This window comes from Diorhabda carinulata, chromosome X (genome assembly GCF_026250575.1).
Source record: "Diorhabda carinulata isolate Delta chromosome X, icDioCari1.1, whole genome shotgun sequence".
Lineage (NCBI taxonomy): Eukaryota > Metazoa > Arthropoda > Insecta > Coleoptera > Chrysomelidae > Diorhabda > Diorhabda carinulata.
Window position 1 is genome coordinate 3,017,314 of NC_079472.1, and position 26,235 is coordinate 3,043,548.

General features: G+C 31.1%; 1 protein-coding gene across 1 annotated transcript in view; it reads left to right on the forward strand.

Moving 5' to 3' along the window:
• The window catches only part of LOC130901664 (transient receptor potential-gamma protein), a 78,134-nt gene that overhangs the window by 41,427 nt on the left and 10,472 nt on the right, over positions 1–26,235 (forward strand). Inside the window, exons 10-17 of the mRNA XM_057813188.1 lie at positions 3,039–3,178; positions 3,836–3,939; positions 14,621–14,754; positions 18,376–18,508; positions 18,567–18,762; positions 22,942–23,136; positions 24,427–24,468; positions 24,666–24,846. Of these exons, the coding sequence (XP_057669171.1) occupies positions 3,039–3,178; positions 3,836–3,939; positions 14,621–14,754; positions 18,376–18,508; positions 18,567–18,762; positions 22,942–23,136; positions 24,427–24,468; positions 24,666–24,846 (1,125 nt within the window). The remainder of the gene's footprint in view (positions 1–3,038; positions 3,179–3,835; positions 3,940–14,620; positions 14,755–18,375; positions 18,509–18,566; positions 18,763–22,941; positions 23,137–24,426; positions 24,469–24,665; positions 24,847–26,235) is intronic.

Genomic DNA, 26,235 nt, shown 5'->3' on the forward strand with positions numbered 1-26,235 from the left:
GTAATCAAAATTGAGTTGAGCTTGAAATCTGGTATAATTTGATTCGTTTTTATACAAAACAAATCATCATCAGTTAGTTGTATGAAGAAAAAAATCCAGACGTTAGTAGGTTTCACATTATTGGAAACACAATGCCTCAAACTTGTTCAAAGAATAAAGAAAAACATAAAACCTGTCACGCCAAAATAATTGAGATATTGTACTGAAATTTCAGGGAGATGTTTTTGAGGGTTACTTGTATGTAGAAAAAAATCGAGACCTTGATAGGCTTCACAATATTGGAAACAAGAGGCCTCAAACTTGTTTAAATAGTAAAGAAAAACATCTGCGTGTTCATAAAACCCCTCGCGCCAAAATAATTGAAGCATTGTACTGAAATTTCAGGGAGATGTTTTTGAGGGTTACTTGTATGTAGAAAAAAATCGAGACCTTGATAGGCTTCACAATATTGGAAACAAGAGGCCTCAAACTTGTTTAAATAGTAAAGAAAAACATCTGCGTGTTCATAAAACCCCTCGCGCCAAAATAATTGAAGCATTGTACTGAAATTTCAGGGAGATGTTTTTGAGGGTTACTTGTATGTAGAAAAAAATCGAGACCTTGATAGGCTTCACAATATTGGAAACAAGAAGCCTCAAACTTGTTTAAATAGTAAAGAAAAACATCTGCGTGTTCATAAAACCCCTCGCGCCAAAATAATTGAAGCATTGTACTGAAATTTCAGGGAGATATTTTTGAGGGTGATTTGTATGTAGAAAAAAATCGAGACCTTGATAGGTTTCACAATATTGGAAACAAGAAGCCTCAAACTTGTTTAAATAGTAAAGAAAAACATCAACGTGTTTATAAAGTCACTCACGCCAAAATAATTGAAGCATTGTACTGAAATTTCAGGGAGATATTTTTGAGGGTTATTTGTATGTAGAAAAAAATTAAAACCTTGATAGGCTCTACAATATTGGAAACAAGAAGGATCAAACTTGTTCAAATAGTAAAGAAAAACATCTGCGTGTTCATAAAGTCACTCACGCCAAAATAATTGAAGCATTGTACTGAAATTTCAGGGAGATGTTTTTGAGGGTTACTTGTATGTAGAAAAAAATCGAGACCTTGATAGGCTTCACAATATTGGAAACAAGAAGCCTCAAACTTGTTTAAATAGTAAAGAAAAACATCAACGTGTTTATAAAGTCACTCACGCCAAAATAATTGAAGCATTGTACTGAAATTTCAGGGAGATATTTTTGAGGGTTATTTGTATGTAGAAAAAAATTAAAACCTTGATAGGCTCTACAATATTGGAAACAAGAAGGATCAAACTTGTTCAAATAGTAAAGAAAAACATCTGCGTGTTCATAAAGTCACTCACGCCAAAATAATTGAAGCATTGTACTGAAATTTCAGGGAGATATTTTTGAGGGTTATTTGTATGTAGAAAAAAATTAAAACCTTGATAGGCTCTACAATATTGGAAACAAGAAGGATCAAACTTGTTCAAATAGTAAAGAAAAACATCAACGTGTTTATAAAGTCACTCACGCCAAAATAATTGAAGCATTGTACTGAAATTTCAGGGAGATGTTTTTGAGGGTTACTTGTATGTAGAAAAAAATCGAGACCTTGATAGGCTTCACAATATTGGAAACAAGAAGCCTCAAACTTGTTTAAATAGTAAAGAAAAACATCAACGTGTTTATAAAGTCACTCACGCCAAAATAATTGAAGCATTGTACTGAAATTTCAGGGAGATATTTTTGAGGGTTATTTGTATGTAGAAAAAAATTAAAACCTTGATAGGCTCTACAATATTGGAAACAAGAAGGATCAAACTTGTTCAAATAGTAAAGAAAAACATCTGCGTGTTCATAAAGTCACTCACGCCAAAATAATTGAAGCATTGTACTGAAATTTCAGGGAGATATTTTTGAGGGTTATTTGTATGTAGAAAAAAATTAAAACCTTGATAGGCTCTACAATATTGGAAACAAGAAGGATCAAACTTGTTCAAATAGTAAAGAAAAACATCTGCGTGTTCATAAAGTCACTCACGCCAAAATAATTGAAGCATTGTACTGAAATTTCAGGGAGATATTTTTTAGGGTTATTTGTATGTAGAAAAAAATTGAGACCTTGATAGGCTTCACAATATTGGAAACAAGAAGCCTCAAACTTGTTTAAATAGTGAAGAAAAACATCAACGTGTTTATAAAGTCACTCACGCCAAAATAATTGAAGCATTGTACTGAAATTTCAGGGAGATGTTTTTGAGGGTTACTTGTATGTAGAAAAAAATCGAGACCTTGATAGGCTTCACAATATTGCAAACAAGAGGCCTCAAACTTGTTTAAATAGTAAAGAAAAACATCTGCGTGTTCATAAAACCCCTCGCGCCAAAATAATTGAAGCATTGTACTGAAATTCTAGGGAGATATTTTTGAGGGTGATTTGTATGTAGAAAAAAATCGAGACCTTGATAGGTTTCACAATATTGGAAACAAGAAGCCTCAAACTTGTTTAAATAGTAAAGAAAAACATCAACGTGTTTATAAAGTCACTCACGCCAAAATAATTGAAGCATTGTACTGAAATTTCAGGGAGATATTTTTGAGGGTTATTTGTATGTAGAAAAAAATTAAAACCTTGATAGGCTCTACAATATTGGAAACAAGAAGGATCAAACTTGTTCAAATAGTAAAGAAAAACATCTGCGTGTTCATAAAGTCACTCACGCCAAAATAATTGAAGCATTGTACTGAAATTTCAGGGAGATGTTTTTGAGTGATATTTGAATGTAGAAAAAAATCGAGACTTTAATAAGCTTCACAATATTGGTAATACGAGGTTTAAAACTTGTTCAAATAATAAAGGAAAACATCTGCGTTTTTATAAAGTCACTCAGACTAAAATAATTGAAGCATTGTACTGAAATTTTGGGGAGATGTTTTTGAAAGTTATTTCTATGTAGAAAAAAATAAATTCGTTGGTTCCAGTTTATATGTGAACGTCTTTTGATTTCACAAAGTGAATTTTTTCCATAGGTTTAATATGGAGCGAAATAAAACAACTTTGGGACGTAGGATTAGAAGAATATGTCAGAGATATGTGGAATGTCATAGATTTCATCACCAATTCTTTGTATGTAGCCACAGTAGCCTTAAGGATCGTTTCCATATACCAGGTAAACGATGTTCGTTATATAACTGAATGAAAATAATAATAGAAAACTCAAAATACACAAAGAAAATAAGTGAACAAATTATTAAAAACCGCATCTTATCAAAAATGCACCATAAAACAAATTTTCCTGAAAATATTGGTACAATTTGTTTTTAAAATTGATTTAAATATAAAATTCTGATGATTATAGTCCGCGTATATTATTATAACTTGTATTGTTAAGTGTAATTTTCATAATTTCGAATCTTTTGTTTTCGAAATATGCATCAGGCATTCGATAAATTAATATAATCATGAATTGATGTTTTCATTATGCGACTAATGTGAATTCTATTGAAAAACTTTTCTATGTTTTATTCTCAAAACATTACGTTTGCCTAGCTGGATATTATTTAGGAAGAGACTCCCGTGGAGTATAAATTATACATTTCAATATGAATATTACTAATATTGCTTATCAATAATCTATATTTATCACGGGATATAGTACGTTCTTCACGTTTTTTTTTTTTTTTTCCTCATATATCAATCAGTAAACGTGTCTTCTAATATCTACGTTTATCAATTAATTTTTCCAACTATTCCCTGTATATTGAAATTTTTATATACTAAAAATACAAAATTATCCACTCCCTTACAGGTTAGTCTGATATTTCAGGTTCAATTGACACCGGAAACGTCGAAAATCAGAAGAGAAGATTGGGACGCTTGGGACCCCATGTTAATATCTGAAGGCTTATTTTCGGCGGCGAATATATTTAGGTAAGTTTCTCAAAATGAAATTTTACTGTCTACTCGATCTGCATTATATACTTATCTTCTTAGTTGTAGTTTTTTTTGCTCGCTAGTACTATATTTCAAACCGCAACGTTTTAAGATAAATTAAATCACATTTTGGTTTATTAATCTGTTTTAACGAGTTTGTTGTACAGAAAACCAAGCATATTAAACAACATGTGAAGTTTTATTTAAAAAGAAAGGCTAAAAAAGCTTAAGAAACGGTTGAAACTAGAAACAATCCTTCGAGCTCAAAAATAGTTCCAATTCGAAAACAAAAAGTTTTTACAACAATGTAAGACCTAAAATCATTTATCAAAAGTTACTTTTGGAGGCTAATAGTGTCCCTACTCTCTTATTCAAGTGAATTGCTACAAAACGGAAAAATTAAATTAGGTTTTCACATAGTTTTTAATAAAAGAAAATGTGATAACACCGGGTATATCGTCTCCATTTGCTTTTTCACGATAAACTCGTGAAATTTCTTCGCGGATACGGTTAGAAAGTTAACATTTTTCACTAACAACGTTTCTAGTCTTGCTGGTTGTTGAAGGTGAATCCTAAACTGGAATTTAACGAAACGTTTTCCATTCATATGATAAAATGTTTTCTGAGAAGCTGGAAAGTCTGTGTTTATAAAAATAGACCCGAAATTGAAAGAAAAATGAACAATAATGGATATACAGCGTATTGAAGCTTTTATTTTTGTTTCTTTCACTTCTACATGGTATATAATAAATTTTCCTTCGCCTATATTAAATTTTGTATGAACAATATCATTTCTTCTTCTTTTATTTGTGTTTAGGTTAGGATTTTTTACGACATTTAGTTAAATTTGTTTCTATTAGTTTTCATCGTACTGTTTTCTATTTTCCATCAATATAATTCATACCATTTTTTGCTCAATTTCAATAAATATTGAGGCATTTTTTTCATTTTTATTTTGTCGTTCATATACGTTGATTTTAGATTGTTTTGGGAAATCGTTTTGACTTCACACCCACCCATACTTGGAGGTTATTTTGTACAAGACTCAACATCTTATTGTTCTGTTTCCAAAATAGATAGAGTCCTCTCAAAGGAGACTAGGTTAGGTTCTCAATGTACTTAAGCTCTGCTCTTTTTGTGGCTTGCTTTCAGAATCTGCAGATCTGCCATTCCTATCGTCTTGAAGTGGTATTTGACTGTGACCTTTCAGAAAACCGACCACCACTTTCATGTTATTTCTAGTAATCACGAGAAGCTCAGGCTATTTTTTGGGGGGGTTCTTCTGTCCCACTTCTCAATCTACTTAAGTGCTTTAACCACATGGGCAGAACTTTCGCTCTATTTTTGGCTTGCTTTCAGAATCTGCAGATCTACCATTCCCATCGTCTTAAAGTGGTATTTGACGGGGTAGTGACCTGCCACAAAACCGACCACCAGTTTGATATCGTTTCTAGTAATCACGAGTTCTTCAGACTTCTTAACTGATATGGTTATGAATTTTTTGGATTATCTTAATCTTGTAGAGTTCCTCCAGTAAGACACCATCTGATTCTTTAGATATTCGTTCAGTTCGTTATTGATGTGGCGTCTCGAGAGACGACAGTGTCCAAGTCATGGAGTCGTTGCCCCTTTTTTGAGAAGGCTGTCTGCTTCTTCATTTCCTGATATACCCTGGTCGCTTGGAAGCCACATTAGTGTTACTTTTTTTCTGTTAGCTAGTACTTTCAGAGTTTGTTTTCACTCCTACACTAATTTGGATGCAAACTCAATAGCTTTCAGTTCCTTCAAGGCTGCTTGGCTATCTGAGAGAATGTAGGTGTACTTTTTAGGTTTCTATCTGAAACTCTACCTGAAAAATGGATCTAGAGGTATGGATATCTTGCATTTTGGTTCAGAAATGTCCAATACAGTTTCTTGTATCAGCTATGAACCGTTTGTGGACCAGAGAGATACATTTTGAGTTTCAATCTATGTATGTTGGTTTTTGGAAAAAGTTTCACCAATAGGAATTAATTATATACACTAAAACGTTATAAATAAAATGTAATTTTGTCCCTACATTCATTCTAAATAATATTTTTCTTCTACAGCTAATTTACTAACAAGAAAAAAGTTTTATCTACGTTTTTGTACAAAAAAAATTATTAACAACTCCATATATATACGTAATTATATACATACACCAATTTTTCATATTTTTTAATCTACCTGGTTATAAAAATAAGATATATTATAACTGTTAAATCTCATTTATGCTTTTTTCGATCTTACACCACCGTCTCTTCTCCTTACAGCTAAACCATTAATCTAATCCCCCTATTGTTATAAAATGACAGATTGAGCACTTAATTTTCCAGATATATATTTGCTCCTACGTCATGTTTAAATTCGAGATTCATCCCTTTTAGAATTAGACAATCATAGCCGTAACTTCTTCTTGTGAGAGGCTTCGCTAAAATTCGCCTCAAAACTAGACGACCATAGAGTGTAATTAATGGTAGACGTCATACAGAACCTTTAGAAATATTTATTTGTATACCAAGGACTCAAAATAATTTTTTTTCATCATCATTCATTATTAATCATTAATTTAGACAAAACTTCGGATAAATCAAATCATTTCAGAAAATTAAAAATTTAATGTCATGCAAAATCATCGAAATGATACTGTCAACTGTCAACATTGAAGCGACTAGAGTCACTCCAGAGCGTCCCGAAAGTGTTTTGCAGTACGGAACTGTCACTTTCACTACATGGAACACTCAAAACGCAACTTTCGGTATGTAAATTAATACAGAACGAATAACTTTCCGACGGAGTCGTCTAAAAAATCAAATTACAATATAATGTTAGAGGAAGATGATAAACTAAAGTCTAGGAACCACGTTCATGTTGAATTAACTTCCAAAAACCATATATGAAGAACCTGAAACATGCAAAATAATCAGTCTACAGAAATAATGACGTTTCTTTCTTCTTCTTCTTATTTCTAACATGGATGACCGTATTGGTAGGCATTCTATCCTTCTGGGATGTTCATTTTTGCATTTTTAACAAATTTATGTCTTTTATACTTCTTAGTATTTTTATTTCGATTGTTCCCATCGTCTGTAATGTCCTCTACTCTTAGATTTAAAATATTTGATATTTTCGCTGATTACTGCCACTCCACTGTCTAAGAGTGTCATTGTAGAATTGATCCTTTCGGAATATAATCAAGTGACGTTCGCGTCTAGGATTGTTCGAACGCATCCACTCGAAAACGTTCGTTATCGAATGAGTTCCATTAATAACCAAACAATTTATCGGACGAACAATGTGGAACGCACATTATCGAATTAATTTCGAATGGTTTTTATCGGTTTCAATCGGAAGTCGTCTGAATTTGGGAACGATTGAAATTCGGATGAATTGAAACCATTATTTATGATCGTAGTTCGTTTATTTGTTTGATTTATGAATTCTAAACTAATATATTCTGTACAAGGTGATTTTTGTATTAGAAATTAAAGAAAAAAGTAGAAAAAATTGAGCTGATTGCCTTTGAAATAATGCCTTTAGTCGCTTTTCCAATTAACGAATACGTAAAGCTTTAATTGCAAGTTAACTTCATTATCTCAATGACTTTTTGCCAATGTTTGGAATAGTATCAAATTTCGTTGGTTCAATTTAGTAATAAAAAACTTGGCTACATGGATAAAATGATAGTCGGGCGGTGCAATATCTGGACTATACGGTGGGTACACTAAAAGAGTTATTCATTTCGTTTTCGTTTTCTATGTTTTCCTCCCTCTTCATAGTTCTTGTTGTTTATTCGTTGAATTCATGATTTCTTAAGTTTCTTTCGCTCCTAAGTAGTTTTTTATTGTTTATTTGTAGTTTTTATGAATAATTCATATTTTTTAATTATTTTTTCGCAGTTTCTGTTCTTTATTTGTAGTTTTTCATTATTTCTTTGTTTTTTTTTTCCATAGTCTTCATTGTATCTCTCTATATTTTTGTTGTTTTCATCATTTGTTCGTAGTCCCTTCCCAATCTTTCTTTATAGTTTTTTTATTATTCCCTCGAGACTCCTATTATTTATGTTCTTTGTGATTTCATTTTATTTTTCTTCAGTTTTTGTTGTTTCCTCATAATTTCTCATAATTGTTGTTTCTTTTCAGTTTTTCATCATTTCTTCGTATTCGTTGTAATTTTTATTTATCCTTCTCAATTTGTTGGTAATTTTTATTAATTTTTCTTGATTTTCTGTTATTTATTCGTAACTTTAGTTGGTTTTTATATTTCTCTCAATCCTATGTTCTTCCCAACTAATGTTTTTCTTGTTTCTTTGTTATTGTTGCTTATTTTATAGTTTTTTGTTATTGTTTCATTGTAGTTTTTATTGTGTCCCCGAAATTTCTTAATTTTGTCCCTCCTAAGTAGTTTTTTATTGTTTATTTGTAGTTTTTATGGATAATTCATATTTTTTTTATTATTTTTTCGCAGTTTCTGTTCTTTATTTGTAGCTTTTTATTATTTCTTCGTTATTTTTCCATAGTCTTCATTGTATCTCTCTATATTTTTGTTGTTTTCGTCATTTATTCGTAGTCACTTCCCAATCTTTACTCCTATTATTTATGTTCTTTGTGATTTCATATTATTTTTCTTTAGTTTTTGTTGTTTCCTCATAATTTCTCATAATTGTTGTTTCTTCTCAGTTTTTCATCATTTCTTCGTATTCGTTGTAATTTTTATTTATCCTTCTCAATTTGTTGGTAATTTTTATTAATTTTTCTTGATTTTCTGTTATTTATTCGTAACTTTAGTTGGTTTTTATATTTCTCTCAATCCTATGTTCTTCCCAACTAATGTTTTTCTTGTTTCTTTGTTATTGTTGCTTATTTTATAGTTTTTTGTTATTGTTTCATTGTAGTTTTTATTGTGTCCCCGAAATTTCTTAATTTTGTCCCTCCTAAGTAGTTTTTTATTGTTTATTTGTAGTTTTTATGGATAATTCATATTTTTTTTATTATTTTTTCGCAGTTTCTGTTCTTTATTTGTAGCTTTTTATTATTTCTTTGTTATTTTTCCATAGTCTTCATTGTATCTCTCTATATTTTTGTTGTTTTCGTCATTTATTCGTAGTCACTTCCCAATCTTTACTCCTATTATTTATGTTCTTTGTGATTTCATATTATTTTTCTTTAGTTTTTGTTGTTTCCTCATAATTTCTCATAATTGTTGTTTCTTCTCAGTTTTTCATCATTTCTTCGTATTCGTTGTAATTTTTATTTATCCTTCTCAATTTGTTGGTAATTTTTATTAATTTTTCTTGATTTTCTGTTATTTATTCGTAACTTTGGTTGGTTTTTATATTTCTTCCAATCCTATGTTCTTTCCAACTTTTTTTTCTTGTTTCTTTGTTATTGTTGCTTATTTTTTGTTATTGTTTCATTGTAGTTTTTGTTGTATCCCCGAAATTTCTTAATTTTGTTCCTCCTAAGTAGTTTTTTATTGTTTATTTGAAGTTTTTATGAATAATTCATATTTTTTTATTATTTCTTCGCAGTTTCTGTTCCTTATTTGTAGTTTTTCATTATTTCTATGTAATTTTTGTTTATTTCTTAGTAATTTGCTATTCTTCGTTCATAGATTTTATTGTTTTCTCTCAACTTTTGTTGTTCATTCGTAGTTTTTTACTCAATAATCTTTTCTCAAATTTTTTGTTTGTGTTATCGTAGGTTTTTATTGTTTCTTCTCGATCTTTTGATTTTCTCAAATAGTTTTTTCATTGTTTACTCTTGCTAATGGTTTATTGTTCTTTCTATCGTAGTTTTTATTGTTTTTTCTTCGTTTCTCCACATCTTTTGTGGCTAAATAGAAGTTTTCTTTTGTTGTTTCTTAATATTTTCTTCGTTTTCCATAATGTTTGTTGTTTATTCGTGATTTTGGTTGCTTTTTCCTTAGTTTTAATATTTTCTTCTCAATCTTATATTCTTCCTTAGTAGTTTTTCTTATTTCTTTGTTATTTTTGTTGTTTTATTTTTCTGTATTTTTTGTTATTGTTTCATCGCACTTTTTGTAGTTTCCTCGAAGATTTTTTGTAGTTTTATCTTATTTATGTTATTTCCTCGTAGTTTGTTACGGTTTCTTTTCATGTTTGTTTTTTTTTGTTTCTTTGTAGTTTCTTATTTATTTTTGTCTAGTTTTTGTTGTTTGCTCATAGTTTCTTCAAGTTTTTTTCTCACATTTGTTTGTTTCTTCTCAGTTTTTTATCATTTCTTCTCATTCGTTGTAATTTTTATTTATCCTGCTTAGTTCGTTAGTAATTTTTATCAATTTTTTTTGATTTTTTGTTGTTTATTCGTAATTTTGCTTGGTTTTTATATTTCTTTCTCAATCCTATGCTCTTCCCAAGTAATTTTTCTTAATCTTTTTTATTTTTTTTTTTTTTGTTTTTTTATAGTCCCTGTTATTTTTCTGTATTTTTTGTTATTGTTTCATCGCAGTTTTTGTAGTTTCCTCTTAATTTTTTTTAGTTTTCTCTAATTTTTGTTGTTAACTCTTAGTTTGTTATGGTTTCTTTTCCTGTTTGTTTCCTTTTCGTAGTTTTTGTTGTTTTCTCATAGTTTCTTGGAGTTTTTTTTTCATATTTATTGTTTCTTCTTAGTTTTTTATCATTCCTTCTTATTCGTTACAATTTTTATTGAGTTTTCGTGATTTTTTGTTGTTCTATTCGTAATTTCAATTGATTTTTATATTTCTTTCTCAATCCTTCGTTCTTCCCATCTAATTTTTCTTGTTTCTTTGTTATTGTCGTTCTTTTTTCATAGTTTTATGTAGTTTCATATAGTTTTTTTGTTTCATCGTAGTTTGTTGAGGTTTCTGTTTATGTTTATTATTTCTTCGTAAATTTTTTCAGGATCTTCCTAATTTTTGATAATTCCTTCTTAGTTTGTTCATAGTTTCTGTTGATTTTTCATGATTTTTATAATTTTTTCATATTTTTCTTCGTAGATTTGATTGTTTTTTGTAGTTTTTTATGGCTTATTTCTATTTTTCATTACCAATTATCATTTCATTTCCTAGTTTTTGTTTCTTGATATTTTCTAGACCGATAATACTCTATTATATCTGAGAAATTCTTTAATTTTTATACCTCCTTATAAGAGTAATTTCTAGATGAAAGAATAGATTTTTCTTTGCGATTTAGTTGTACGAAAAATTGAATTAAACGCCTTTACACCTACATCAACTTTTCGGCGTTTTTAAAATGGTTTTAATACCTCACAAGCCAGAAAATAACCTCAAAAAGTTTAAATTCCGTTTTGTTTTGCTTTCAAATGCTAAACGAAGTTAGTAACTCCATTAAAAAGTTCATTACGACTTCACAAAGTTGCGTTTTAGATAAATTCTCCTGCTACGCTTTTGTTTAGAAATAAGCCCGATACAAATTAGTTACTATAGATATTTTGAGTTGAGTTAGTATCGGATTTTTTTTTGAAACGTAATTTGTACTAATATTTAAAAAAAACTGAAACGATAACTTGTTTTCGAACCAATTATTGATTGTTTATTTGTGACACATTCGCCAAAATTTATACCAATTGCGTCCGCCAAAATTTTCATTTCCTACCATTATTTTTCATCGGTTTATACCGCGTTGTATTCCAAAAAATGGAAATTATGGAAAAGCTGCAGAATCATACCGATCTAGGAATATCAAATCATCGAAATATGATAAGCGACAACGCCTTCCTAAAGAACTAATAAATTTTGATATTTAGAAGGCAAAGATACTATTGAGATGATGTGGCAACGTTTGAAATATGGAATACTGAAAAAAATGAACGATGAAGATATAATGAAAAGAATAAAAAGGCAAAGAAAAAAGCTTAATATATAAAAAAATGTTTAAAATGAATATAATAGGTTTTGAAAATGACAGGAATCGTTAATTGTAAATAATAAAGAATAATAGACGAAGAAATATTGAAATAATGGGAGTCGGTCCACCCCAGAATGATGATATAAGTAATTAGTCGTAGTTGTGGTTTTTACGTAGTTTTTTTGTTTCTCCGCATTTTTTTTGTTCTCTCATTATTTTTCTGTTTTTAATAGTTTTGGTTCCTCCATACTTTTCATTTATTGTTGTTTCCATATAATTTTCTGTAGTTTCTTCTGAGTTTTTGTTAACTCTCCGTATTTTTCGTTGCTTTTTCTAAGTTTTTTTCGTTATTTTTCCTACTTTTTCGTCGCTTCTTCGTAATTATTGTTGTCTTCTTATTGGCTTTAGTCATTTCTTCCTAATAATTCTTTGTTTCACCGTTATTTTTGTTTGTTTTACGTAACTTTTGTCGTTTTTTCTCAGTTTTTCTTGATTCTGTCGTAATTTTTTGTTGTTTCTTGTGATTTGTTAAACATTTTTCATTGTTTTGTTGTTTCTATGCAATTTTTGTTATTTTTTCTCAATATTTGTTGATTATTCTTAATCTTTTTTGATAATTTCGTACTTTTCAGATATTTCCTTTAGTTTTGAAAGTTTTTTCTTAATTTTTTATTTAATTTTTTAGTAGCTGGCAACATAGTTTTCTATTCTTTCTGAGTTTTCTGTTATTGTTAGTTCTTCTCAATATTTGTTGATTATTCTTAATCTTTTTTGATAATTTCGTACTTTTCAGATATTTCCTTTAGTTTTGAAAGTTTTTTCTTAATTTTTTATTTAATTTTTTAGTAGCTGGCAACATAGTTTTCTATTCTTTCTGAGTTTTCTGTTATTGTTAGTTCTTCTCAATATTTGTTGATTATTCTTAATCTTTTTTGATAATTTCGTACTTTTCAGATATTTCCTTTAGTTTTGAAAGTTTTTTCTTAGTTTTTTATTTAATTTTTTAGTAGCTGGCAACACAGTTTTCTATTCTTTCTGAGTTTTCTGTTATTGTTAGTTCTTCTCAATATTTGTTGATTATTCTTAATCTTTTTTGATAATTTCGTACTTTTCAGATATTTCCTTTAGTTTTGAAAGTTTTTTCTTAGTTTTTTATTTAATAATATATTTTTTGGTAGCTGGCATCATAGTTTTCTATTCTTTCCGAGTTTTTTGTTATTTCTATGGAAATTTTTGTTGTTTCTTCTTAGTTTTAACCCATTGCCACATTTTCTGTTGTTTATTTCGAAGTTTCTCTGTAGTTTTCCTTCAGTTTTCTTTACTTTTCCTTAGTTTTTTCTTATTTTCCTGTAGGTTTTTGTGTATTTATTCGTATTTTGTGTAGCCTTTTTGTAGTGTTTGTTTTTTTTGTTGTAGTTTTTTGTTGTCTCTTCGTAATTTTTGCACTTTTTCATATTTTTTTGTCATTTAATCCTAAATTAGATAATTTTTCCCTAATATTCTATGACTTTTCTGTAGCTCTTGTCATTTCTTTGAAGTTTTTAGTGTTAGTCATTTTATTTTTTTTTTTGTTTATTTATAATTTTTTGTTCTATCTACTTTTTTGTGGTTTCTTCTTTATTTTTACTAATTCTCTGCATTTTTTGTTATTTATTTAGTAGACTCTTCCCAATTTTCTTGTAGTTTTGACCAAAATTCTTGTAGTCTTCGTAAGTTTTGTTATTTATTAGGAGTTTTTCGTTTTTTTTTTTTCGTATTTTTCCCGGTTATTGTTATTTCTCAACCGCTTTCTATCCTTTGTTCCTAGTTTTTGTATTATTCCATAATTTGCTATTGTTAATTCATACTTTTTGAAACTATTAGTAGTTTTAGTTGATTTTTTCCTTATACATTATTTTCTGCACCTCAAAACATTTATCCATAAAGCATTTATACAACGCAGCTCACAAGGTATATTCAACCACTATATATATAACGTTTTCGTAGTGGGATTGTGGCAACATTAAGTACCAAAGTGTATTAACTCTAATATATTTCAGGGCTTTCGAATAGTTATTTATTCATCATCTGGGACTGAAATTATGATCAAGTAAAGTATAAAAATGTGTAGAATTTCGTTGTTTCTTCTAAAAAAACATTAAATTCACACTAAGATCATTTTAACCAGTTTATTTATTAATGCATTGACCATTTTGGGCAATACATGTTGTTTTTTTGAGAATAGACGTTTTTTTTTCAGTGTTTCTAGTTGTCAAAACTTTGCCAGTTTCATAATTCATATTATGTCCTTCATAATAAACATGTGTCGCTAATGAACACCTGTCGGGATATAGGAAAAAACGAAATAAACATATTTCGCAGTGAAATTGATTATGTTGATCGTTTTCAAGCTAGTTTTAACACTTTTTTATATACCGGTAACGAAGCTTTCATCGCATTGTATGTTTAATTAATTCTTCAGAACAATGAGAAACTGTTAAAGCGTATTTAAACAGAATAAAAGAGAAGCTTGTAATAATGTCTTTCATTCTAAATGAGATAGGAAAGCTATGACGACTATTTATATAAGACAGAAACGAAAATAACCTTAATCACACAGAATCCCATCTTTATACATTTTGAAAGCGTAGTAGAAATTGGTTTTACAATTAAGGTCGAAATTCAAGAACCAACAGTCAAAAGGCAGCGACACAAATTATGTTTAATGATAATAATTCATAAAATTTACCCCATTTCCAAATATATATTCATAAAACAAATTTCCACCTTCGTAAAAAGCACAAATTTTTTCTATCATTTTTTTTTCAGTTCTCTGAAACTTGTGTACATATTTTCGGTGAACCCACATTTGGGGCCATTACAGGTGTCTCTATCCAGAATGGTAATGGATATCATGAAATTTTTTTTCCTCTACGTCTTAGTACTGTTCGCTTTCTCTTGCGGTAAGTATTTTTCATAATAAATGGCTTGTTCAACGATATATCAACACTAAAAGATATCATCTTTCACAATGAATTTATAAACAAAACTATTGTCCATGAAAATACAAAATAGACAGGACAGAAGTTAAAATATTAGTTAAGGTATAAAAGTAGACGTCCTGGCAAGAATTCGGAAAGAAGATGGCGAGGAAACTCAAAAACTTTCCTCAGGTTGCATTGAAAACGGAATAAAAACAAGTAATAATAATGAGAATTCACTTACAAATACTAAAGATGCAAATAAAGATATAGTAACAAACGAAGATAATATCGTGGCAAAAATTTGAAGAGATGACGAAGAAAATTCAAAATTATCCTTTGAATCCATTGAAAATGCATTAAAAACAAATAATAATAACAAAAACTTACTGGTTAACATTAAAGATGCTAATGAAGACATAATAACAAGAGAAGATAACATCACGACAAGAATTTGGAAAGAAGATGACAAACAAATCAAAAACTTTCTTCAGGAATCATTGAAAACAGAATAAAAACAAAAAATAATAACAAAAGTTCACTGGTTAACACTAAAGATGCAAATAAAGATATAATAACAAACGAAGATAATATCGTGGCAAGAATTAGGGAAGAAGATGACAAAGAAATCAAAAACTTTCCTCAGGAAGCATTAAAAACAGAATAAGAACAAATAATAATAACAAAAATTCACTGGTTAACACTAAAGATGCAAATAAAGATATAATAACAAACGAAGATAATATCGTGACAAAAATTTGAAGAGATGACGAAGAAAATTCAAAATTATCCTTTGAATCCATTGAAAATGCATTAAAAACAAATAATAATAACAAAAACTTACTGGTTAACATTAAAGATGCTAATGAAGACATAATAACAAGAGAAGATAACATCACGACAAGAATTTGGAAAGAAGATGACAAACAAATCAAAAACTTTCTTCAGGAATCATTGAAAACAGAATAAAAACAAAAAATAATAACAAAAGTTCACTGGTTAACACTAAAGATGCAAATAAAGATATAATAACAAACGAAGATAATATCGTGGCAAGAATTAGGGAAGAAGATGACAAAGAAATCAAAAACTTTCCTCAGGAAGCATTAAAAACAGAATAAGAACAAATAATAATAACAAAAATTCACTGGTTAACACTAAAGATGCAAATAAAGATATAATAACAAACGAAGATAATATCGTGGCAAGAATTAGGGAAGAAGATGACAAAGAAATCAAAAACTTTCCTCAGGAAGCATTAAAAACAGAATAAGAACAAATAATAATAACAAAAATTCACTGGTTAACACTAAAGATGCAAATAAAGATATAATAACAAACGAAGATAATATCGTGACAAAAATTTGAAGAGATGACGAAGAAAATTCAAAATTATCCTTTGAATCCATTGAAAATACATTAAAAACAAATAATAATAAGAAAAACTCACTGGTTAACATTAAAGATGCTAATGAAGATATAATAACAAGTGAAGATAACATCACGACAAGAATTTGGAAAGAAGATAACAAAAAAATCAAAAACTTTCCTCAAGAAGCATTGAAAACAGAATAAGCACAAGTAATAATAACGAGAATTCACTGGTTAACACTAAAGATGCAAATGAAGATATAATAACAAACGAAGATAATATCGTGACAAAAATTTGAAGAGATGACGAAGAAAATTCAAAATTATCCTTTGAATCCATTGAAAATACATTAAAACAAATAATAATAACAAAAACTCACTGGTTAACATTAAAGATGCTAATGAAGATATAATAACAAGTGAAGATAACATCACGACAAGAATTTGGAAAGAAGATAACAAAAAAATCAAAAACTTTCCTCAAGAAGCATTGAAAACAGAATAAGCACAAGTAATAATAACGAGAATTCACTGGTTAACACTAAAGATGCAAATGAAGATATAATAACAAACGAAGATAATATCGTGACAAAAATTTGAAGAGATGACGAAGAAAATTCAAAATTATCCTTTGAATCCATTGAAAATACATTAAAACAAATAATAATAACAAAAACTCACTGGTTAACATTAAAGATGCTAATGAAGATATAATAACAAGTGAAGATAACATCACGACAAGAATTTGGAAAGAAGATAACAAAAAAATCAAAAACTTTCCTCAAGAAGCATTGAAAACAGAATAAGCACAAGTAATAATAACGAGAATTCACTGGTTAACACTAAAGATGCAAATGAAGATATAATAACAAACGAAGATAATATCGTGACAAAAATTTGAAGAGATGACGAAGAAAATTCAAAATTATCCTTTGAATCCATTGAAAATACATTAAAACAAATAATAATAACAAAAACTCACTGGTTAACATTAAAGATGCTAATGAAGATATAATAACAAGTGAAGATAACATCACGACAAGAATTTGGAAAGAAGATAACAAAAAAATCAAAAACTTTCCTCAAGAAGCATTGAAAACAGAATAAGCACAAGTAATAATAACGAGAATTCACTGGTTAACACTAAAGATGCAAATGAAGATATAATAACAAACGAAGATAATATCGTGACAAAAATTTGAAGAGATGACGAAGAAAATTCAAAATTATCCTTTGAATCCATTGAAAATACATTAAAAACAAAAAATAATAACAAAATCTCACTGGTTAACACTAAAGATGCAAATAAAGATATAAAAACAAACGAAGATAACATCGTGGCAACAATTTGGAAAGAAGATGACAAAGAAATCAAAAACTATCCTTTGGGGTCAGTGAAAACGCAAAAAAGAAAAAAGACATAAACATAAAAGACATAAAACAAGATCTGATTGGAAACGAAAATGGCAACATTGCAAAAATAGGGAGAGAAGATAATGACATATAAATATGGAGAAAATATGTGAGATATTTTTTGGGAGAACATGATAAATACGAGAACTAAAGAGCAGAAAAAATAAAAATGACAGCGGAGAAACCATGAATAAGAATAGCAAGAAATGGAAGCAGCTGTGTCATAGTTTACTAATAACCGAAGAAGGTCGAAACGTCAATTTTGACACGAAACCTAAAGACAAACTATCACCAAAAACATGATAATAATGACAGAAGACATCTACAACAATGTGTAGAAAACTGACAAGAAATAATAAATGAAGCAATAAGAATTAACAAAATGGTAGAAGACGGTTTATATTGAAAAAAAAATTGTTAAAACATTGACCCGACATGTATTTAAACCTTGCAGAAATAAAAAAAAGTACCAAATCACAGTGAAATAATTCGATAGGATTGGTACTTAAATCTTCATTAGGCATATCAAACACTTTTCAATTCGAATATCCTGTTGATACAGTTTCACACTGTATACCCAAGTTACGAACGCGTTACTGCATCCCTTGATGAAGTGGAATTCTAAAATTCGGCGCAATCGTGTTGGATTTACGCTGGAATTACCCGGAATTCGTTTGGGGTTTATTTTATATAAGTTTTTATCATAGCAGGCGGTTTATTTACATTGTTTCTTTTAAATAATTTCTAGGAAGATCAATTTATTCATCCTCAATCATCAAATTACTCTTATTATGATTTCTATCAATAATTATATCACAGGTTTGAACCAGTTATTATGGTACTACGCCGATTCCGAAAAACAAAGATGTCGACAAGAAACTGGAGCTAAATTGAACCACAACCAAACCGAACCGGATTCGAACGCTTGCACGATATGGAGGAGATTTTCAAAGTGAGTTTTATTGGACGCGAAAATTGTTTATTCATTAAAATTGTTGTTTTCATTTCAGTCTATTCGAAACTAGTCAAACTCTCTTTTGGGCAGTATTCGGTCTAATAGATCTGGAAAGCTTCGAGTTGAACGAAATCAAAATATTTACGAGGTTTTGGGGGATGTTGATGTTCGGCACTTATTCCGTTATCAACATAGTGGTGCTACTCAATCTGTTGATCGCCATGATGAATCATTCTTATCAACTGATATCGGTGAGTACACAAGACGCAGGTTTTGGCATGCATATGAGCTTCTAGTCCTTATTCCCTGTTTACAACGTTGAAAACATGTTTTGGGCGTTTTGTGATGTTTTGCATGATGTTTTCCATCGTAGTTGATTTCGATAGTTTGAACTCGTGCGCGTTCAAATTAAACCAAAGACCTTCTATTCTAATTATATAATACAAACTTCATTTTTCGTTGTCAGGAATAATAGGATGACATATTTTGATAATAATTGATTAATTAATTGGTTTCATCTTTTCTTGTTTAGGTGTTTTTGGTCATATCCCATTTTACTTTCCATTTGGACACGTATGTTGCCATGTTCTACTGATAATTCGACAGAACATGTAACAGGAGCTCTTGGTGCAAATAGGAAGAGTCTAACATAAGAAATATCCATTCGAATTATGAGGAGAATATGTATGGCGACTCCATAATCTGACATACTCGTCGAAATGGAAAGATACGGGAAAAGATAAACCAATTCAAATTAGGTATCAAAAAACATGTAACAGGAGCTCTTGGTGCAAATAGGAAGAGTCTAACATAAGAAATAACCCGTCGAATTATGAGGAGAACATGTCTGGCGATTCCATAATCTGACATACCCGTCCAAATGGAAAGATAGAGGAAAAGATAAACCAATCCAATTTAGGTATCAAAAAACATGTAACAGGAGCTCTTGGTGCAAATAGGAAGAGTCTAACATAAGAAATAACGCGTCGAATTATGAGGAGAACATGTCTGGCGACTCCATAATCTGACATACTCGTCGAAATGGAAAGATACGGGAAAAGATAAACCAATTCAAATTAGGAATCAAAAAACACGTGACAGGAGCTCTTGGTGCAAATAGGAAGAGTCTAACATAAGAAATAACCCGTCGAATTATGAGGAGAACATGTCTGGCGATTACATAATCTGACATACCCGTCCAAATGGAAAGATAGAGGAAAAGATAAACCAATCCAATTTAGGTATCAAAAAACATGTAACAGGAGCTCTTGGTGCAAATAGGAAGAGTCTAACATAAGAAATAACCCGTCGAATTATGAGGAGAACATGTATGGCGACTCCAGAATCTGACATACCCGTCCAAACGGAAAGATACAGGAAAAGATAAACCAATCCAATTTAGGTATCAAAAAACATGTAATAGGAGCTCTTGGTGCAAATAGGAAGAGTCTAACATAAGAAATAACCCGTCGAGTTAAGAGGAGAACATGTCTGGCGACTCCATAATCTGACATACCCGTCCAAATGGAAAGATACGGGAAAAGATAAACCAATTCAAATTAGGTATCAAAAAACACGTGACAGGAGCTCTTGGTGCAAATAGGAAGAGTCTACCATAAGAAATAACCCGTCGAATTATGAGGAGAACATGTCTGGCGATTCCATAATCTGACATACCCGTCCAAATGGAAAGATAGAGGAAAAGATAAACCAATCCAATTTAGGTATCAAAAAACATGTAATAGGAGCTCTTGGTGCAAATAGGAAGAGTCTAACATAAGAAATAACCCGTCGAGTTAAGAGGAGAACATGTCTGGCGACTCCATAATCTGACATACCCGTCCAAATGGAAAGATAGAGGAAAAGATAAACCAATCCAATTTAGGTCTCAAAAAACATGTAACAGGAGCTCTTGGTGCAAATAGGAAGAGTCTAACATAAGAAATAACCCGTCGAATTATGAGGAGAACATGTCTGGCGATTCCATAATCTGACATACCCGTCCAAATGGAAAGATAGAGGAAAAGATAAACCAATCCAATTTAGGTCTCAAAAAACATGTAACAGGAGCTCTTGGTGCAAATAGGAAGAGTCTAACATAAGAAATAACCCGTCGAATTATGAGGAGAACATGTCTGGCGATTACATAATCTGACATACCCGTCCAAATGGAAAGATAGAGGAAAAGATAAACCAATCCAATTTAGGTATCAAAAAACATGTAACAGGAGCTCTTGGTGCAAATAGGAAGAGTCTAACATAAGAAATAACCCGTCGAATTATGAGGAGAACATGTATGGCGACTCCAGAATCTGACATACCCGTCCAAACGGAAAGATACAGGAAAAGATAAACCAATTCAAATTAGGTATCAAAAAACACGTGACAGGAGCTCTTGGTGCAAATAGGAAGAGTCTAACATAAGAAATAACGCGTCGAATTATGAGGAGAACATGTCTGGCGATTCCATAATCTGACATACCCGTCCAAACGGAAAGATACAGGAAAAGATAAACCAATTCAAATTAGGTATCAAAAAACATGTAACAGGAGCTCTTGGTGCAAATAGGAAGAGTCTAACATAAGAAATAACCCGTCGAATTATGAGGAGAACATGTCTGGCGATTCCATAATCTGACATACCCGTCCAAATGGAAAGATAGAGGAAAAGATAAACCAATCCAATTTAGGTATCAAAAAACATGTAATAGGAGCTCTTGGTGCAAATAGGAAGAGTCTAACATAAGAAATAACCCGTCGAGTTAAGAGGAGAACATGTCTGGCGACTCCATAATCTGACATACCCGTCCAAATGGAAAGATAGAGGAAAAGATAAACCAATCCAATTTAGGTCTCAAAAAACATGTAACAGGAGCTCTTGGTGCAAATAGGAAGAGTCTAACATAAGAAATAACCCGTCGAATTATGAGGAGAACATGTCTGGCGATTCCATAATCTGACATACCCGTCCAAATGGAAAGATAGAGGAAAAGATAAACCAATCCAATTTAGGTATCAAAAAACATGTAATAGGAGCTCTTGGTGCAAATAGGAAGAGTCTAACATAAGAAATAACCCGTCGAGTTAAGAGGAGAACATGTCTGGCGACTCCATAATCTGACATACCCGTCCAAATGGAAAGATACGGGAAAAGATAAACCAATTCAAATTAGGTATCAAAAAACACGTGACAGGAGCTCTTGGTGCAAATAGGAAGAGTCTACCATAAGAAATAACCCGTCGAATTATGAGGAGAACATGTATGGCGACTCCAGAATCTGACAGACCCGTCCAAATGGAAGGATACAGATACATGTTCTCCTCATATGTCAACGGATTATTTCTTATGTTAGACTCTTCCTATTTGCACGAAGAGCTCCTGTCACGTGTTGTTTAAATATGACTGCATTAATCGCATCCACAAGATGTTTAATAGTCGGTTTCTCGGTGACCTTTGTATATATCTGAACATAACAGATTATTCTAATGATAATGATGCATTTGGTGCAAATTTTTGAATGTGCAAATCAAGAATAAGTTTATTTCCCTTGAAGGGTCGTTTGAATGTTTTTCTTTCGCACAAAATCATCTCAATATTTGCTCAAACTTCCTGCCAGGGGAGGAAATGCTCGGTGGTATCAATGGAAAAGAGTTTTCTAAAAAACTAGAAAATTTTAGGAAATACGTATCAGAATTTTTTTGAAAATTGCCGTTTTTGATTGCCGCATTCAGTATCTTGTAAATTATAATTAAGTTTACCATTCTACTAACAACTTCTTTTCGTGGAAGTCGGAATTGAATTTATCGTGGAAACCAATAAAATATTTGTGTTTCCACGATTTCATATCAGTGGTACATCCATCGACGTTTTGTATTTGGAATTTTTCATCAAATTTACCGCTATCGCTTTCGAAACTTTTTCGAGATTCTCTTTCACTTTCCAATAACCTCAGGATACGGAACTAAGTTTTAGAAAGTTATTGCTTTGATGAGAAAGGTAGTAAATTATAAAAGAAGCTCTAAAATATACTCTATACAAATTTGAGCGTATTAAAGCTTTAGTTTTTATTGCAAAAATTAAGGAAAACTGCTTCTCAAGTTTTGAAATAAATAAAAACAAATATTGGTAATTGGATATGGTTTAAATTTTTTTAAGATATCCTCCAATGAGATCAATACACTTTTGAGGTACCTCCAATACCTCAAGCGCTTTTTCAGGTGTAGAAAAACGTTGGGTGTTGTTTGAAATAACAAATTTGGTTATCAAATCTCTCTCTTAAACATTTCTTCGTCTATCTTCTCACAAATCATGGTGTACAGCCTTAATACCCCGGTTCCACTTCAGGGTTCTTACATTAACGCACCAAATACTAAATTTCATCTCTTAGATGATGTTAAAAATAACACCTGAAAGTGCAATTTTTTTTTAGGAACGTGCCGATACTGAATGGAAATTTGCCCGCAGTAAACTATGGATAAGCTATTTCGAAGAAGGTGGTACCGTTCCGGTACCATTTAATATCATTCCCACTCCTAAAAGTCTGTGGTACATCATTTGTTGGGTGAGGAGAAAATTTTGCGGACATTCCAGAGCAGCTAAGAAAGAACATATGCGAACTATAAGGGTGAGTTACGAATTTTTCAATGAATTTCTCATTTTGATGAAGGGTTTGTCTTAATTTGGACGTTTTGGCTTGCCATTTGATTGGAAACTAGACTTCAGAAACTACAATGTTCAGGATCATACTTCCAAGAAATTTTTTTGTTCAGAACTAGCTCCACTCCACCGCTCCACAAATTACTGTTGAATTGGTTTTTTTTTTTCAAAAAACGTTCAGGAGGTCCTCGTAAAGCAGTAGTTTTAGTTTTATTTGCAGGAAGATCCAGAAGTCTTATGATGCTATATTAAAGTAAGCGATTGTCGCTATGGATTGGCCAGCGTGTAGTCCGGACTTAAACCCTATAGAGCATATATGTGACGAACGATTGGACGCTATTATTAAGCCCAGGAGAAGGGACACTCAATAATGATAGGTTAATTTCAAATAAATTATTATTTAGACTAAATAAGGTGACGATTCCAGAAATGTTGAAGAAAATCCACTGGATGATCGTCGACTTGAAGTGCCCCAGCTAGCAGACATAGCAGGCATTTCAAAATGTGCATATTAAATAAAATTTGGACATAAGAAAGCTGTGCGCAAGATGGGTGCAGCCTTTTCGCACCATAGAACAAAAACATCGTCGTGAAGATGTTTCCATCGAGTGTTTCACTGAAATGAACCCGGATTTTTGCGCTGTTTCTTAATCATGGATGAAACGTGAGTCCATCACTTCATTATCGACAAAAAAATAATCAAAACAATGGATTGGAAAGGAAGAACCGTCTCCAAAGAAAGCAAAGACCGTTCCATCTGCAGGGAAGGTCGTGGCGTCGGTTTTTTGGGATGAGCGTGGAATAATTTCCATTGACTATCTTGAAAAAGGAAAAACTATCAACGGAAAGTATTATGCAACGATTGAGGGAAGAAATCAAGCAAAAATGGCCGCAGTTGGGTAAGAAGAAAGTGTTGTTTCATCAAGACAATGCACCAGGTCACACATCCGTTTGAATTGCTACCGTATTAGCTAGATTTAGCCCCTTCGGATTATTTTCTGTTCCCAGGCTCGTTGGTTGAAGATAAAAAGGGAATCGAAGTTATTGAACATCGCTGGGAAAAGTGTATAGAGCTAAAAAAAGATTAAGTTGAAAAATAAAGGTACTTTTGGAATCATCCTCGTAAAGCTGTGACTATTGACTTTTATTTTGATTGAATACGTTTTATTTATATCGTTTATTTATAAGTGAAAAAATTGAAATCATAAGAAATTCAATTACAAATAAAATTAATCAACGTTAAATCATCTTATTTCAGCGCAAGGTAAAACAAGCTAACGAACGAGACTTCAGATATCAGGTAAACAAATTAATTATTCACTTTTTTCTCGAAAGAAATATCATTAAGAAACATTTATTTGTTACTTTTAATTCTTGCATTAGCGTAAAATACGAATAAATTCATTTCAATTGTTGGCAAAAATATTTCTATCCAAAAATAACATATTTCAATAGTAGAAACAGTTTTTTGAGTACAATTATTATTTGTGCGGACAGGGTATTATGAGAAATTTAGTTAGAAGATACGTGACGGTCGAACAACGAAAAGCGGAAAATCAGGGCGTCACCGAGGACGACGTCAACGAAATAAAACAAGACATTTCTGCGTTCCGATTCGAACTTATCGAAATCCTCAAAAATTCCGGTATGAATACTTCGACAGCGCACAATGTTATGGGTGAGTGTTTTTTAATCTATTTTATTATAAATTAAACGTCAATTATGAACTCTAGTTTGGTGATTAGGTGAACGTAGCAACGGCTAGTTTATTATGAACGAGGATCGTCCCAGAAGCACCTTGCCTCCCCAATTTATTTGAAAGACCTTGGTCCAACCTACTGAACTAAATTCTACTATTGGTGAGACTGATCCTTCGTTATCAATAGTAAAATATTGGGTAGCAAAGTTTAGACGAGACCGTACGACCTGCGAAGACCAGCAACGCAGTGGTGACGACTCCGGAAATGTTGAATAAAAACTATGAAACGATACTGGATGAAAGAAAACTGGACAAGAGAAAGTTATGCGCAAGATTGGTTGCACGTTTAATCCGAATAGAACAAAAATCACTTCACATATGGAAAATAAATAAATTTTTGTGTTTTCTTTGGTACTTCTGGGACCGTCCTCGTATAACTGCTGCCATAAGAATCACCCTACATTACACTAAACCATAGCAATTCTCTTCTTCTTTCGGTGTCGTGCCTGTCTTCAAATGTGGACTATCTCCATGATAATTTGGTTGATTTGGTATCTAATATCTCGTATCCACGAAAGCTTCTTGCAAGTTATACCATCAACCTTTCCCTGAATAATCAGGCGAGGTTTGGTACTCCGCATCATATACCCGAAATAACTGACTTTTTCTTTTGTTTTTATGATATTTAGGAGATCCTTATTGAGTCTCTCTTCATTACTGGTTTGTGCAGTCCACGGGATCCGATCGAACCACATCTCTTTATTCATGATACTAGCTTTAAACGTCCAGCTACCCAAATATTTGAAATGTGCTATTGGTTCTATATGCAATCATCCATTTCATTTTGTTGATATATATACTACATCTTCGACCAGCCTCGCGCACGCTGTCAAACAACATTCGCAAGTCTTCAATATTTTCTTTTACACTTCGACAAAATAGAGTATAATTGATGAATTTTTCCTGTTTTGCTTATTTTAGACGCATTCTCTACATTTTTTCGTTTCGGTTCTAGTTGAAAACCATATAAAAAATTATTTTTTTATTCTTACAACAATTTCTATATGGTCACCGCTAATATTTCCATAGTTTTTTCTCACTTTTCTTAAAATAAATTTATTTAAAATATTTTGCTTCATATTCTACTCTTTATTTAACGATTTAATTAATGTTAAACTATTTATTTAAACTGGACTGAGCGTCCTAGTCCGGCACTGCTTGTTTATATTGCGACGTCACTTGTCAATACATTTAAAAATTATTTTATTTATAACCATATATGCAATGCTGTCATTACTAACGTCATTGAAGATTAGACAATGTCTTATTACACATCTCTACTTGACGTCCTCATTTACTAAATCGTGT